Here is a 13254-nt window from a genome sequence, read left to right on the forward strand (position 1 = left end):
TTGGGGGAATATAAAGAAGAAAGGCCAGTGTTACGTGGGGCCTTATGTGCAGACAGGTAAATCACTGCTCACGTTCAAAAGAAACACTTCCATTGAGCCAAGCAAATTTGTAGGAAAGACTTGGGAACAATTGAAAAAAATACTCTGAAAACTGTATACACCCCCTCTCCCGTATTCTCATCCCACCAATGTCCAGTTGTTCCCAAGTATTTGTTACTCCCTTCTTTTCCTAAACTTTAAAGAAGATGGAGATGGGATTCAGGGTGTAGTAGGGACAAAGAGCATGAAGACACTTAGATCCCAGAAAAGTTCAAGAGGAAACAATGGTCTCAGGGGATACAGACAAGGATTCAAGCTGCCAAAACCAAGCCTTACTCCCTTCACAATTTTGCTAAGGATACCCTTATCCATAATTGATGTTTCCTCTCTTATCCTAAATGCATTAGATTGTTCCATTTCAAATAGTAGAAGTTCAAGTTGAGGAATTTGTCCTTTCCAGCGGGAAAATGTCAGCAGGCGTGACTGTTCCCTGCAGATATTTAGAACATTTACCCTCTATGACTCTTCCTAGAGTTTTCTGAGGTCTCAGACTCAGAGTTAAACTATTAACCTAACAGATTTCATGGAGTGCAGGACAATCTTAGGTAGCCAGGACAGTCAGTCAGTTCAGTCACTCAGTCGTGTCCGACTCTTTGAGACCCCATGGACGGTAGCACGCCAGGCTTCTCTGTCCATTACCAACTCCTGGAGTTTGCTCAAACTCATGTCCATTGAGTCAGTGATGCCATGCAACCATCTCATCCTCTGTCATCCCCTTCTCCTCCTGCCTTCAATCTTTCCCAGCATCAAAGTCTTTTCCAATGAGTTCGTTTTTATGTATCAGGTGGCCAAAATATTGGAGCTTCAGCATGAGTCCTTCCAATGAATATTCAGGACAGGGGTGGCCAGTTATGACACCTTCAGTTGGCCTGATGTGCAGATTTAGGTGTTACCAGCTAACCCAGCTCTGAGGCTTTCTTCTTCCTCTTTGTTTTGTTTTTTCACTTAAGCATTTTTTTTTTAATTTGAGTATAGCTGCTTTACAACATTGTGTTATTTTCTGCTGTACAGCAAAGTGAATCAGCTATGTCTATACATATATCTCCTCTTTTTTAGATTTCCTTCCCTTATAGGTTTATAGGTTACCACAGAGTATTGAGTAGAGTTCCCTGTGCTCTACAGTAGGTTCTCATTAGTTATCTATTTTATACGTAGTGGTATATATATGTCAGTCCCAATCTCCCAATTCATCCCACCCCTCACTTCTGCCTTGGCAAGTAGAAATAGAGACACAGATATAGTGGCTGTCTTCCTCTCGACAGATCCTGAGTAACCTGGTGATGGAGGAGCTCATGCCAACCCTTCAGACAGACATCCTGCCTAAAATGAAGGGGAAGAAGAACGACAGGAAGAGGGCCTGGTTTGGGGTGAGTGATGATTCTGCTTGGCCAGCTCTGCTGCTCAAAATGAACATTCCCTTCCCTTCTCTTTTTAAGGTCTTGTTTTTCTTTTTTTTTAATACGTAATTCCTTCCCTGGGTGGAGAACTGCCCAGTCTGCTCAGTCTCATATACATCAGGACTAATCCAAACAAACTCAGACTTTGAAAGAAAAATTAGAATGTGCACACGGTTTTGTTTATGTTGTGATCATCTGTGATTAACCCGCCCTCCTGTGCTTGACTCCATCAGGCTCTGACACATGACAGAGCTCCAATCTGTGTGCTGTTCTCTGTTCCAGCTCCTTGAAGAGGCCTACCACCTGGTTCAGCATCGAGTTTCAGAAGGATTAAGCGCCTTGAAGGAGGAGTGCAGGGCTCTGACAAAGGGCCTGGAAGGAACCATCCGTTCAGACATGGATCAGATTGTGAACTCAAAGAACTTCTTAATTGGAAAGATCAAAGGTCAGTGGAGATAATGCCTGCTCCTATGAGCTAGATAAGCTGTGCATTTAAAGCTCTTCCACAGGGTGAGATGTCCCAAGTGGCGCTAGTGGTAAAGAACCCTTCTGCCAGTGCAGGAGACGTAAGAGATGTGGGTTTGATCCCTGGGTCGGGAAGATCCCCTGGAGGAGGGCACAGCAACCCACTCTAGCATCCTGGCCTTGAGAAGCCCATGGACAGGGGAGCTCGGCGGGCTACAGTCCATAGGGTTGCAGAGTCGGACACGACTGAAGTGACTTAGCATGTACATGGTGAGAATTCATAGTTTCAGAGGAGAATTAAACTGAGGGACTTTGGGAGAAAGTGGTAATACTTGTAATAGGAGCATGCTAGTGGTGCTGTTAAGGGTCTGGACCTCCCCATGGAAACTTCAATGACACAGGCTGGAGGGCATAGTGCCTCTTGCCTGTAGTGGTGCCTGTATGTCCTGATCCTGTACCTCTTACACCAAATTGTAATGGCTCTGCCCTGCCCTCCACCTGCTGTAAGCTCTTAAAGAGTAGGGCCATGCCACCCCAGTTTACTCAGGTATTCCTTGTGCTTAGTATCGTGTCTGGTGTATGCAGACTCACAGTGAATATCCAAATCAGTGAATAATGGATTTTCCTTTAATAAGAAAAAAAGCTTTTGGGTTAGAGTCAATAAATCTAGATCTTCTAGATCTTCCTCCACTTATCATAGGGTTACGAGCCAATAAACTCATCATAATTGAAATGCAGGCATTTAATACGCTTGACCTACCCAATATCATAGCTTAGCCTAGTTACCTTAAACACGCCCAGAACACGTATATCAGCATATAGTTGGGAAAAATCACCTAACGCAAGATCTGTTTTATTATAAAGTGTTGAATAGCTCATGTAATTTATTGAATAGTGTATTGAAGGGGAAAAACAAAAAGGTTTGTCTGGGTACAGAATGGCTGTCAGTGGGTTGGTTGTTTATGCCTGTGATCCTGTCCCTGATGGGAGCCGTGGCTGTTAACCCTGCCCAGCATCCCAAAAAGAGCATCATACTGCATCTCACCTGCTCCGGAAGAGATCAGATTTCAAAATCTGAAGTAGTTTCCCCGGTGGCCCAGACAGTAAAGAATCTGCCTGCAATGCAAGAGACCCAGGTTTGATCCCTGGGTGAGGAAGATTCCATAGAGGAGGGAATGGCAACCCTCTCCAGTATTCTTGCCTGGGAAATCTCATAGATAGAGGAGCCTGGTGGGCTACAGTTTGTGGGGTCACAAAGAGTCAGATACAACTGAGCAACTAACACTTCTGCTGAATGGGTAATGCTTTCTTCACCTCATTGTAAACTTGAAAGCTTGAAAGTTGAACCGTCCTAAATCAGGGACCCTCTGTGGCCCCAGCTCTAATGTCAGCTGGGTATGTGGGTTCAGGGAGATCACTCAATTTCTCTGTGCCTTGGTGCCCTCCTCTTGAAATCACAAGGGCCCATGCAATCAGGGTCTGCATGCTGAGGCTCTTGGATCAAATCCAGCCTGCCACTATTTTTATAAGTTACATTTTACTGGAAGATGGCTGTTCCTACTCCTTTCTGTATTGTCTGGCTGCTTTGGCACTGCAGGAGCATAGCTGAGTTGTTAGAACTGAGATCATATGGGCGGCAAAGCTGAAAATGTTCCTGACCTGGCCCTTGACAGAGAAAAGCTTGCCTCTTTCCTCCCAGGAGGCTTTAGATGGCCTCTAAGAAATTCTACAGAATAAAATTCTACACTTCTGCCTCCTACATACCCCAAAGCACACCACACTGAACATCATTTCAGAGGGAAGCATGCTGGCTTATCTGTGATTGTTTATCAGCAATTTTCTTAGGTAGTCAGTTTTCAAATTATTCACTCAGTCATTCATTCAAAAGACATTCACAAAGCGAGTGCTTTCTGAGCAAGGTGATGCAGCTTTAGCAGCAAACAGGGGAGATCTAGTTCCTGTGTTCAAGAGATGTGGAACCTAATGGGATTTTCCGCTTGGAGGATTATCCTCTACACTTCAGGCTCTGTTCATACTGCAGCCTAGCTCACGCTGGGCTCTTCTAACAAGTCCTCCTGAGAGTAGGTTGCAGGAGGCTTTACTAGAGCCAAGGCGTGTGCGTCTGAATCTATTGTTTATCTGTTCATGCGATGCCTTCTCCAGCCAGATATAAATTAACTTCAGACTGCTTTCTGGTTCCTATTACCCAGGTCTCTTATTCCTTTATTAGTATGACTGATCTGGAGTTGACTGTATGTTGAAATGCTTTATACAACTTAAAATGGCCAACACTAAACTGCCACAGCCAAATACATTCCTGTTGACTGGAGCTGAGCTGAGCTGAGCCTAATGGTGGCCATTCTCTTGGCCTGAATTAAATGAGTCTCTCTCTCTTGCCTAAATCCCTTCACATAAGATGGAAAAATATTCTGCCCTGGACTGGTTTTGGTTTCCTAAAGGAAGCCTTGAAAGGAAGTCATGATCAGATCTTTTAAAAATGGAATATCAGAAACATATTTTCATCAGGCCTCTTTTCTTCCCCTTTAAAACAAGAAAGTGCACATCGAGCTGCATTGATAAAGGGCTTTGGATTTCAAAAAAACTTCAGGAGTATTAAAGTAGCTTTCTCTCCATTTCCTCCCATGTGATTCTTGGCTTAAATTCTGCTGCATGAATACTGAATCATTTAATAAGCATTTATCCTGCCCCTGCTGAATACAAGGCCTATGAGGCGCCTAGGAAGAAGAGAAGTAGAAGAGAGTAAAAGTCACATCACAGACACCAAAACAGAAGGAAAAAATATGAAAAATGCCACAAAAGAGGCAAGAACAGAGGGCACAATGATTCCCAGGCAGGAACCACTTCAGCTTCAAAAAAAGTCATGTGGGCCCCTGACAATGAGAGGAATGTTTTAATGTCAGTTGATTGGAAAGGATGATATTACTCACAGATACAGTAAGAGCTGACAGTTTCTGAGTACTTCCAGAGGATCACACACAGTTCTGAGCATTTTGAACACAGCGAACTCATTTAATCCACACCATAACCTTCAGAGTACTTACTATTATGAGCCCCATTTTACAGATAAGAAAACTGAAGTAGAGATGAAGTAATTTGCCTGAGATTCCGAAGGTAGAATGTGAAACAGTCAGACCAACCCCAACCCGCAGCTCCAGGGTTTTCTCTCTTCATCACTCTGCTCAACTGAATTAATGTATGGCTCATGAATTAATGTGTCACAACACATGATTCATCTCTGCATCCCTGAAAAATAGCAGAGCATACTTGTGTGGGATGTAAAATTTATTTGGTCATTAGGGAAACACCAGTAGACTGTAGTTCAGGAAGCTGGGTGGTGGTTCAGGGCATTAGGCTGTTCCGAGTGGGTGAAATTTGAACTTGGCCTTGAAGGGGTGAGTAGGATGTTTATAAACAGAAGTGGAGGAAGGAAGGCAGAGGTGGAAGGAACGCTGGATAAAGGCACAGAGAGGGGGGCTGGAGCCCATGGTTGTACATAGGCAGGGGGAGGTCTGGCAGAGAGGAGCATGGCCACCCACGACCCCTCCCTGTGCCTGTCTCTGCCCCTACCCAGCAGGGCATACCAGCCAACTACTAAATCTTTACTATATATTAGCCATGACCATGATTGCTCTGAAATTTCAATTAGACACTTTTCACATAGTTCTTCTCCCAGAGTTAATTTATAAATAATTCATTTATCCTCCTAGCAAACAATTTTGCATTTTGGTATCAAGTAAGTTAGTTATTTTTAGGAGTCATAGATTGTTTCATTGAATTATACAATAGAAAGGGTTTTTTTCCCCCTAGTAATTCTATGATCTGTTTAATATTTTCTATCTCAAATATTTATAAGTACATAATATCAATAGTATTGGTCATGTCAGATTTTCAGAGTAAGAGGCAGTCTGATCCTTTGTAACCCTGTGAAAGATTTCTGCAAATTGAAGTGAGAACGTGGCCATTTTCTCACTATAAGCAAGTTATTTGCTAATAGAAAATAAGAAGTCTATTTGAATTGTGAATCTGGATCTGAAAGTTAGGGTGTGACCTTGGTGGAATCATCTGACATCTCCCGGCCCCCTTCCCCATCTGTAGGATGAGGACCTGGACATCAAGATGTATCTGTACTTCCCTTCTCAGTTCTGTGGTCCTATAACAAGGCTCGGTGGCTTACCGAGCTCCACAAAACTAGCCTTTCATCCACAGAGCAAGCTCAAGCCTTTTCCAGTTCAGATATCCTTTACTGCCACGGTACTTCCCAACCTGGCTAATCATGAAAATTGCTTCAACACTTAAACAAACAAACAAAAAAACAGATTTCCATGGCTTATCCAGACGTACTGGATCAGGATCTTTACTATGGTCCTCTTCTAAATCAAAGAGCAGTGTTTCCTCTGGGAAGTAAGAGTATGGTTACATTGTTTAAATCCTTTCCTAAATTTATTTGAATTGGCAGGTAATTACTTTACAATACTGTGATGGCTTTTGCCATACATCAGCATGAATCAGCCATAGGCATACATGTGTCCCCTCCCTCCTGAACCTTTTAGTCCCTTTTTATGATTTTCTGTACTCTTTATATTTTTGTCACTAAGTTTGTCATCCTTGATTATCAGGAAAAAATAGCATGTTTTTAAAAATTGGGTGTGGGGATGGAAGGCGGTGTGGCAAACTGATTGGAATTTGTTTCCATTTGGCCTAAAAAGAAACCATACTTGAATTTTTTAAAAGGCCCTTGAGGAGAGGGGAGGAAAATTGAATTAGATCAACTGATTAACTCTTAGAAAAAAGAATTAAAAACCTAATAAATGTGTTTTTAGAAGACAAACTATGAATTTATAATGGTGATGATTGATAGGAAATAGATGAGTCATTAGCATTTTCATTTTTTTGTATTAAGCATTGTCTATTCATAAGGACCAAGCAAAAAAATGTATTTCATCCCAGGGCAGAGGTAATCTTGGGGAGGGGTTTCTCTTTGTTCGAGTTCTCAAGGAGCGATTCTCTTTGATGGCTTTCCATCCTGGTGAGTACCGGCACAGGACGCACTGGGCTCGTCTGTGTTGCCTGCTTGAGTTTGTGTTGGCTGTTACATGTCTCCATGGGGCACTGTCCAGCCTGGCCTGGCTCCAGTGCCTCTGAATCCAGTTTTGCCATCACTCACAGTTTCCTGGCTATTTCCTACCTCAGCGATGGTGGCTCAGCCAGCAGAGAGAAGCTGTGCAGAGAGTGTGCAGCCATTCCTGGGGTCCATTCTGGAGGAGCTGATGGGACCTGTAAGCTCGGGATTCAGTGAACTGCGCTCACTCTTTGAAAAAGAAGTGGATGAACTTAGCCAGAGCTTTCAGACCACCAAAGACAGTGCCCAGCTAAAGGAGGTAGGGTATGAAGCGAAGGAGTGGAGTGTGAATGGTCTTTTTTTGAGTCTTTGTCTGCATTCATTCATTCTTTTTTTTCTCCTTCTCTCTCTCCTGTCTTTTCTTCTTCCCTGCCTTCCATTCATATGCCTTTCCATTTATTCATCTAGTCTTTCTGTCCTTCATTCATCCACATTATTCATTCATCCATTCATCCATCTTCTACTTGATTTCCTTTATTAATGGTTTCATGTTATGAAAATAATAACATGCTTGTATAACTTAAAAGTGAAGTCGCTCAGTCATGTCCGACTCTTTGCGACCCCGTGGACTGTAATCTACCACAGTCCTCCAACAATGGGATTTTCCAGGCAAGGGTACTGGAGTGGGTTGCCATTTCCTTCTCCAGAGGATCTTCCCGACCCAGGGATTGAACCCAGGTCTCCCGCATTGTAGGCAGACGCTTTACCATCTGAGCCACCAGGGAAGGTACTTGTATAACTTAAACAGTATACAAAGATATTTACATAAAGGCAAAATTAATCACCATCGCTCATACCCACCTAATTCTAGCCCACCCCCAACTCCTAAAGTATCTCCACTTCTAACTCCTTGAATTAACCCATATAAATAGGTCAGTATGTGTTTTCACATGCTTTGTCCTTGCCTGTACAAATATATATGCATATATCCTCATTTATATATGTTTTATGTTTTGATTGATTTGCTTCCAAAAGCATGACAAAAACCAATGTTTCTCAAACTATGTTCCTGGGACTAGTATCATCCTCATTATATGACTGCTAAAAATGCAAATTCTCAGGCCGCACCCATGAGCTACCAGATCAGAAACCCTGGAGGAGGGCACAGCAGCAGTCTGGTTCAACAAGACCTCCGGAGGACTCGCTGTATCCTAAAGTGACAGACATAACCGGGCAGCTTTATTTTACACTTGCAGCATCATGATGAACATCCCTACAAGTCAAGCCAGTGGATAAAACCAAAAAAAAAAAGCCTTTATTTTTTTATGCATACATACACGAAATTGTGTATAAACAAGATCATTTGTTAGTATTTTGAGGTTTCTCATGGTAGCCCTTCTAAAACTTAACTTTCTCTCCTTCCCCCACATCCCCTCCTCCAACTCAAGCAACTAGTGTGAACAACTTAGCATACACTATTCTGTGCTTTTCTCCATGTTCATATAGCATATAAAACACATGTTTTGTGGGATATATTTTTTTAGGTTGTTTGCTCTTAGAAAAATGGGATTATATTATGTATATATTGCTTTGCTTTTCTGTCTTCTTATTCAAAAATACCTCATGAAACTGTTTTTAAGTTAGTGTTCTAGTTCTAGTTCATTTTTTGTAACAGTTGCATAATACTTCATGTACCAATATACCATGATTCATTCAACCATCCAAATGTTGCTAGCACCAGGAACAAAGCTGCAGTAAATAACCTTGTAACATATATTCATTTACTTTGAAGCTTTTATTTATATGGGATCTGATTCCTAGGACAGGATTGCTAGATTGAAAGGTGGGAATTTTTCTCATGTTAACTGATGTTTCCATTGACATCCCCCCAAAAGGATTTAGATTTTACATTTCCACCAATTGTACATGATAAAGGACTTTCTTTTCATCAGCCTTAGGGAATCACTTGTTCAACTTTTTGCCAGTCTTACCCAAAGAAATGCAATGCCAAAGAATGCTCAAACTACTGCTCAATTGCACTCATCTCACACCCTAGTAAAGTAATGCTCAAAATTCTCCAAGCCAGGCTTCAGCAATATGTGAACCATGAACTTCCTGATGTTCAAGCTGGTTTTAGAAAAGGCAGAGGAACCAGAGATCAAATTGCCAACATCCGCTGGATCATGGAAAAAGCAAGAGAGTTCCAGAAAAAAATCTATTTCTGCTTTATTGACTATGCCAAAGCCTTTGACTGTGTGGATCACAATAAACTGTGGAAAATTCTGAAAGAGATGGGAATACCAGACCACCTGATCTGCCTCTTGAGAAATTTGTATGCAGGTCAGGAAGCAACAGTTAGAACTGGACATGGAACAACAGACTGGTTCCAAATAGGAAAAGGAGTACATCAAGGCTGTATATTGTCACCCTGTTTATTTAACTTATATGCAGAGTACATCATGAGAAATGCTGGACTGGAAGAAGCACAAGCTGGAATCAAGATTGCAGGGAGAAATATCAATAACCTCAGATATGCAGATGACACCACCCTTATGGCATAAAGTGAAGAGGAACTAAAAAGCCTCTTGATGAAGGTGAAAGTGGAGTGTGAAAAAGTTGGCTTAAAGCTCAACATTCAGAAAACAAAGATCATGGCATCCAGTCCCATCACTTCATGGGAAATAGGGAAACAGTGGAAACAGTGTCCGACTTTATTTTTGGGGGGCTCCAAAATCACTGCAGATGGTGACTGCAGCCATGAAATCAAAAGACGTTTACTCCTTGGAAGGAAAGTTATGACCAACCTAGATAGCATATTCAAAAGCAGAGACATTACTTTGCCAACAAAGGTCCGTCTAGTCAAGGCTATGATTTTTCCTGTGGTCATGTATGGATGTGAGAGTTGGACTGTGAAGAAGGCTGAGCGCTGAAGAATTGATGCTCTTGCACTGTGGTGTTGGAGAAGACTCTTGAGAGTCCCTTGGACTGCAAGGAGATCCAACCAGTCCATTCTGAAGGAGATCAGGCCTGGGATTTCTTTGGAAGGAATGATGCTGAAGCTGAAACTCCAGTACTTTGGCCACCTCATGCGAAGAGTTGACTCATTGGAAAAGACTCTGATGCTGGGAAGGATTGGGGGCAAGAGGATAAGGGGACGACAGAGGATGAGATGGCTGGATGGTATCACTGACTCGATGGACATGAGTCAGTGAACTCCGAGAGTTGGTGATGGACAGAGGGGCCTGGCGTGCTGTGATTCATGGGATCGCAAAGAGTTGGACACCACTGAGCGACTGATCTGATCTGATCTGATCTGACAGGAGCAAAGTGGTAACTGATTTTTCCTCTCCTGTCTGTTTAATTGCTATCGTAAAAAATAGACATATTGCAAATTATTTGACAAGGGGCAAGTTTGACAGCATGGTTTTGGTCATTAATTCTACTTCAGTGGAGTTTTCTAGAACTCATTTCTTAAGGGAGTAATATTTTCCTCTTACAAGCACCATGAACGTGGGCCCTTGTTAAATTTTTCTTTAGAGAAATCTAGAAATCTAGATTTATCTCTTTTCTGTGACCTGAAACTCAGACAGCAAGCACATCCTGTCTGTTCACAGTTACCCTGTTACTCCCCAGTTGTCCCTAGGCCTGTGTTTTCAGCACGCTTTTCTGTTTTCTCTTTCTCCACCCACCCTCTTATTTATTCTAGAACTCCAAAATTCAGTTTTTAAAATCAGTTTTCAATAGGCTTGGAAAATAGGATGCACTCTGTTGGTGAAATCACTCATAGTGTAAGTCTGTGTTGGTAATACTTAAAGTCTCTAGCAGGTGAGGTCTATTGCTGTCCTCTTGCTGGAAATTGCATGGCCTCATCGATCAAGCTATCACTTGTATAGACTAGAGGATGGGGAACCCCAGTTTTTAAAACTAGGCCATGCTTCTTCCTATCTCACTCCCTCCCCATCCCGCCACCCCCCATCTACTAGCAGAGAGAAGCCCTTGGGCACAGACAGAGCCTCAGTGAGCTCCAGAGACTCTGGCTTTACTCTCAGAGTCCAGGAGTCCAGGGGGCATCTTGACTTCCCTGGGATTTTCTGAGAGGGATATCTCTCATGAAACAAGGCTCTGGAGGCTTGTGAGCCCAGCAGCAGTTCCACATGCCAAAGAGACTTCCTGAACTCTTGAGCTCTGGAAGTGGGTACTTGGAGTCCATCAAAAGCTTGACAAGACTGGAGTCCCATGGAATGCATTCCTGGATGTGTCCATTGTCCAGTTGGTTCTTCTACCTGTCTCCATCCTGGCAAGAGAGCTGTCCTAGGGACCCATCAAAGGAGGGAAATAAAGACAATGAAGATATCACATATATAGGGATCTGAGAAGTGATTCACTCTAATAACATATATTTGATTGTTTAGAATTTATGTAATAGTCATGCAGTGGGCTTCCCAGGTGGTACAGTGGTAAAGAATCTGCCTGCCAATGCAGGAGGCACAAGAGATGCGGGTTCAATCCCTGGGTCAGGAAGATCGCCTGGAGGAGGAAATGGCAACCCACTTCAGTATTCTTGCCTGGGAAATTCCATGGACAGAGGAGCCTGGTGAGCTACAGTCCATGGAGTCGCTAGGAATCAGATATGACTGGCAGTTGAGCACACACATACACAAGAGTGGTGTAATATAGTTCCTAGGTCTGAAAGTGTGTTGTTTTCCCTTCCACCGAAATTCAGCATCTAGAGCAGCTTATGGATCTTCCGCTGGATTCCGTGAAGATGGAGCCTTGTTACAATAAAGTCAACCTGCTTCAGGAGCACCTTCAGGATCTCAAGAGCCGCTTCAGGTTCCCCCACATCGATCTGGTGGTCCAGAGGACGCAAAACTACATGCAAGAGGTAGGGGCGGCGGGGTCATCTGTGGTGGAAGAGGATAGGGCTGCAGAGAATCACGCGCAGCAGATGAGACAGGTGTGCTGGCGTAGCTGGGGAAATGGGGCCCTTCTCTTTAGCCATCATGTTGAGTGACGACGTGTTTTGTCCTGTTCCAGCTGGCTCCATTTTTTCCATGTTGATGAGCATCATAGAGAAGAAATGTCTCAGGGAAATAGAGTAGCATTAATTGATAGTTAATTGATTTGTCAAGTCAGTGCTATTAATGTTGGCTTCACATTGGAATCATCTAGGGTGCTTTTAAGAAATACTGATGTCTGGGCCACACTCCCAGTGATTTTGATATATTTTTTTGGTAATTCAAAAAACTTCTCCCACTCCCATTCCTGCTGCATTTAATATGCAGCCAGAATGAAGAACCACTAGCTTGAATCAATTCTGTAATCTAGTTAAATCAGTCAATCAATCACAATTTTAAATTTGGATTTCTTGAGTCTATTTCATAGATTCCTTTTCCTTCCCATAAAGAACTTTTTCTTTAGGAACAGGGATGAATAGCACAAATTCGTTCCATAGTCTAACGCTTTCTAAGAAGGAAGGGTGGGATCACTGAAGCCGTAAGAGCACAATTCTACTTTACAGATATTCCCGGGGCGCTTCCTGTGGGCTGGACATTGTGCCAGACCCCACTTCAGGGAGCTGGTAGTGAGACAGATTCTTACATAAATTCACTATGGCGTTGAAAGTGCTGAGAGGAAAGCTATTGTGTTGGATGCTTTCAGATCATAGGCTTGGGGAAGAAAGGAGCTTTTTTTTTCTCCTTAAAAGTTATAGGCAGGATTAAGTGGCACATTTTATTTATTATCTAAGCTCTAAGTTGTGAAGGATTAAAGATGAATGGGGAGCAAAATTGGCCAACGGCTTAACTGAAGCTCCTTGGACAGCAGTGGACAGTGGTGAAATGGATACAGGCATAAGTGCAGAGAATAAGAAATCGGAACCACTTCCATTTCCTAACCCATGAGTGTGACAGTCACGGGCTCCACTGAACCTTGACCCTGTCTCCTTTCCCAGCCTGGCAGAGAAAGGGAGAGAAGTAGGGTGGGAGGGTGAAAAGTGGAGTCAGAGATGTGCTGGGATGGTTTACATCCATCTGAACGGAGAGGATGGAGCCAAAAAATAATTGGAGAAGCCTCCCACCTCATTTCATTAAGCCCTGGCTGCAGGGGATGGGAATAACCACAGGAAATGATGATATCCCCCATCCCATGGTCTTGGGTTTTCCAGTTCCTGGTGGAAGGAGACATGAGAAGAAAAGATACATACATGTGTAC

The 13254-nt window shown here is 42.9% G+C and overlaps 1 protein-coding gene across 1 annotated transcript in view; it reads left to right on the forward strand.

Annotated features, from left to right (window-relative positions):
- NIBAN1 (niban apoptosis regulator 1) overlaps nucleotides 1–13254 on the forward strand; it is a 184080-nt gene that overhangs the window by 157148 nt on the left and 13678 nt on the right. The window contains exons 7-10 of the mRNA XM_070384811.1: nucleotides 1362–1466; nucleotides 1779–1941; nucleotides 7173–7360; nucleotides 11765–11926. Coding sequence (XP_070240912.1) covers nucleotides 1362–1466; nucleotides 1779–1941; nucleotides 7173–7360; nucleotides 11765–11926 — 618 coding nt within the window. The remainder of the gene's footprint in view (nucleotides 1–1361; nucleotides 1467–1778; nucleotides 1942–7172; nucleotides 7361–11764; nucleotides 11927–13254) is intronic.

Source organism: Bos mutus, chromosome 16, assembly GCF_027580195.1.
Source record: "Bos mutus isolate GX-2022 chromosome 16, NWIPB_WYAK_1.1, whole genome shotgun sequence".
Lineage (NCBI taxonomy): Eukaryota > Metazoa > Chordata > Mammalia > Artiodactyla > Bovidae > Bos > Bos mutus.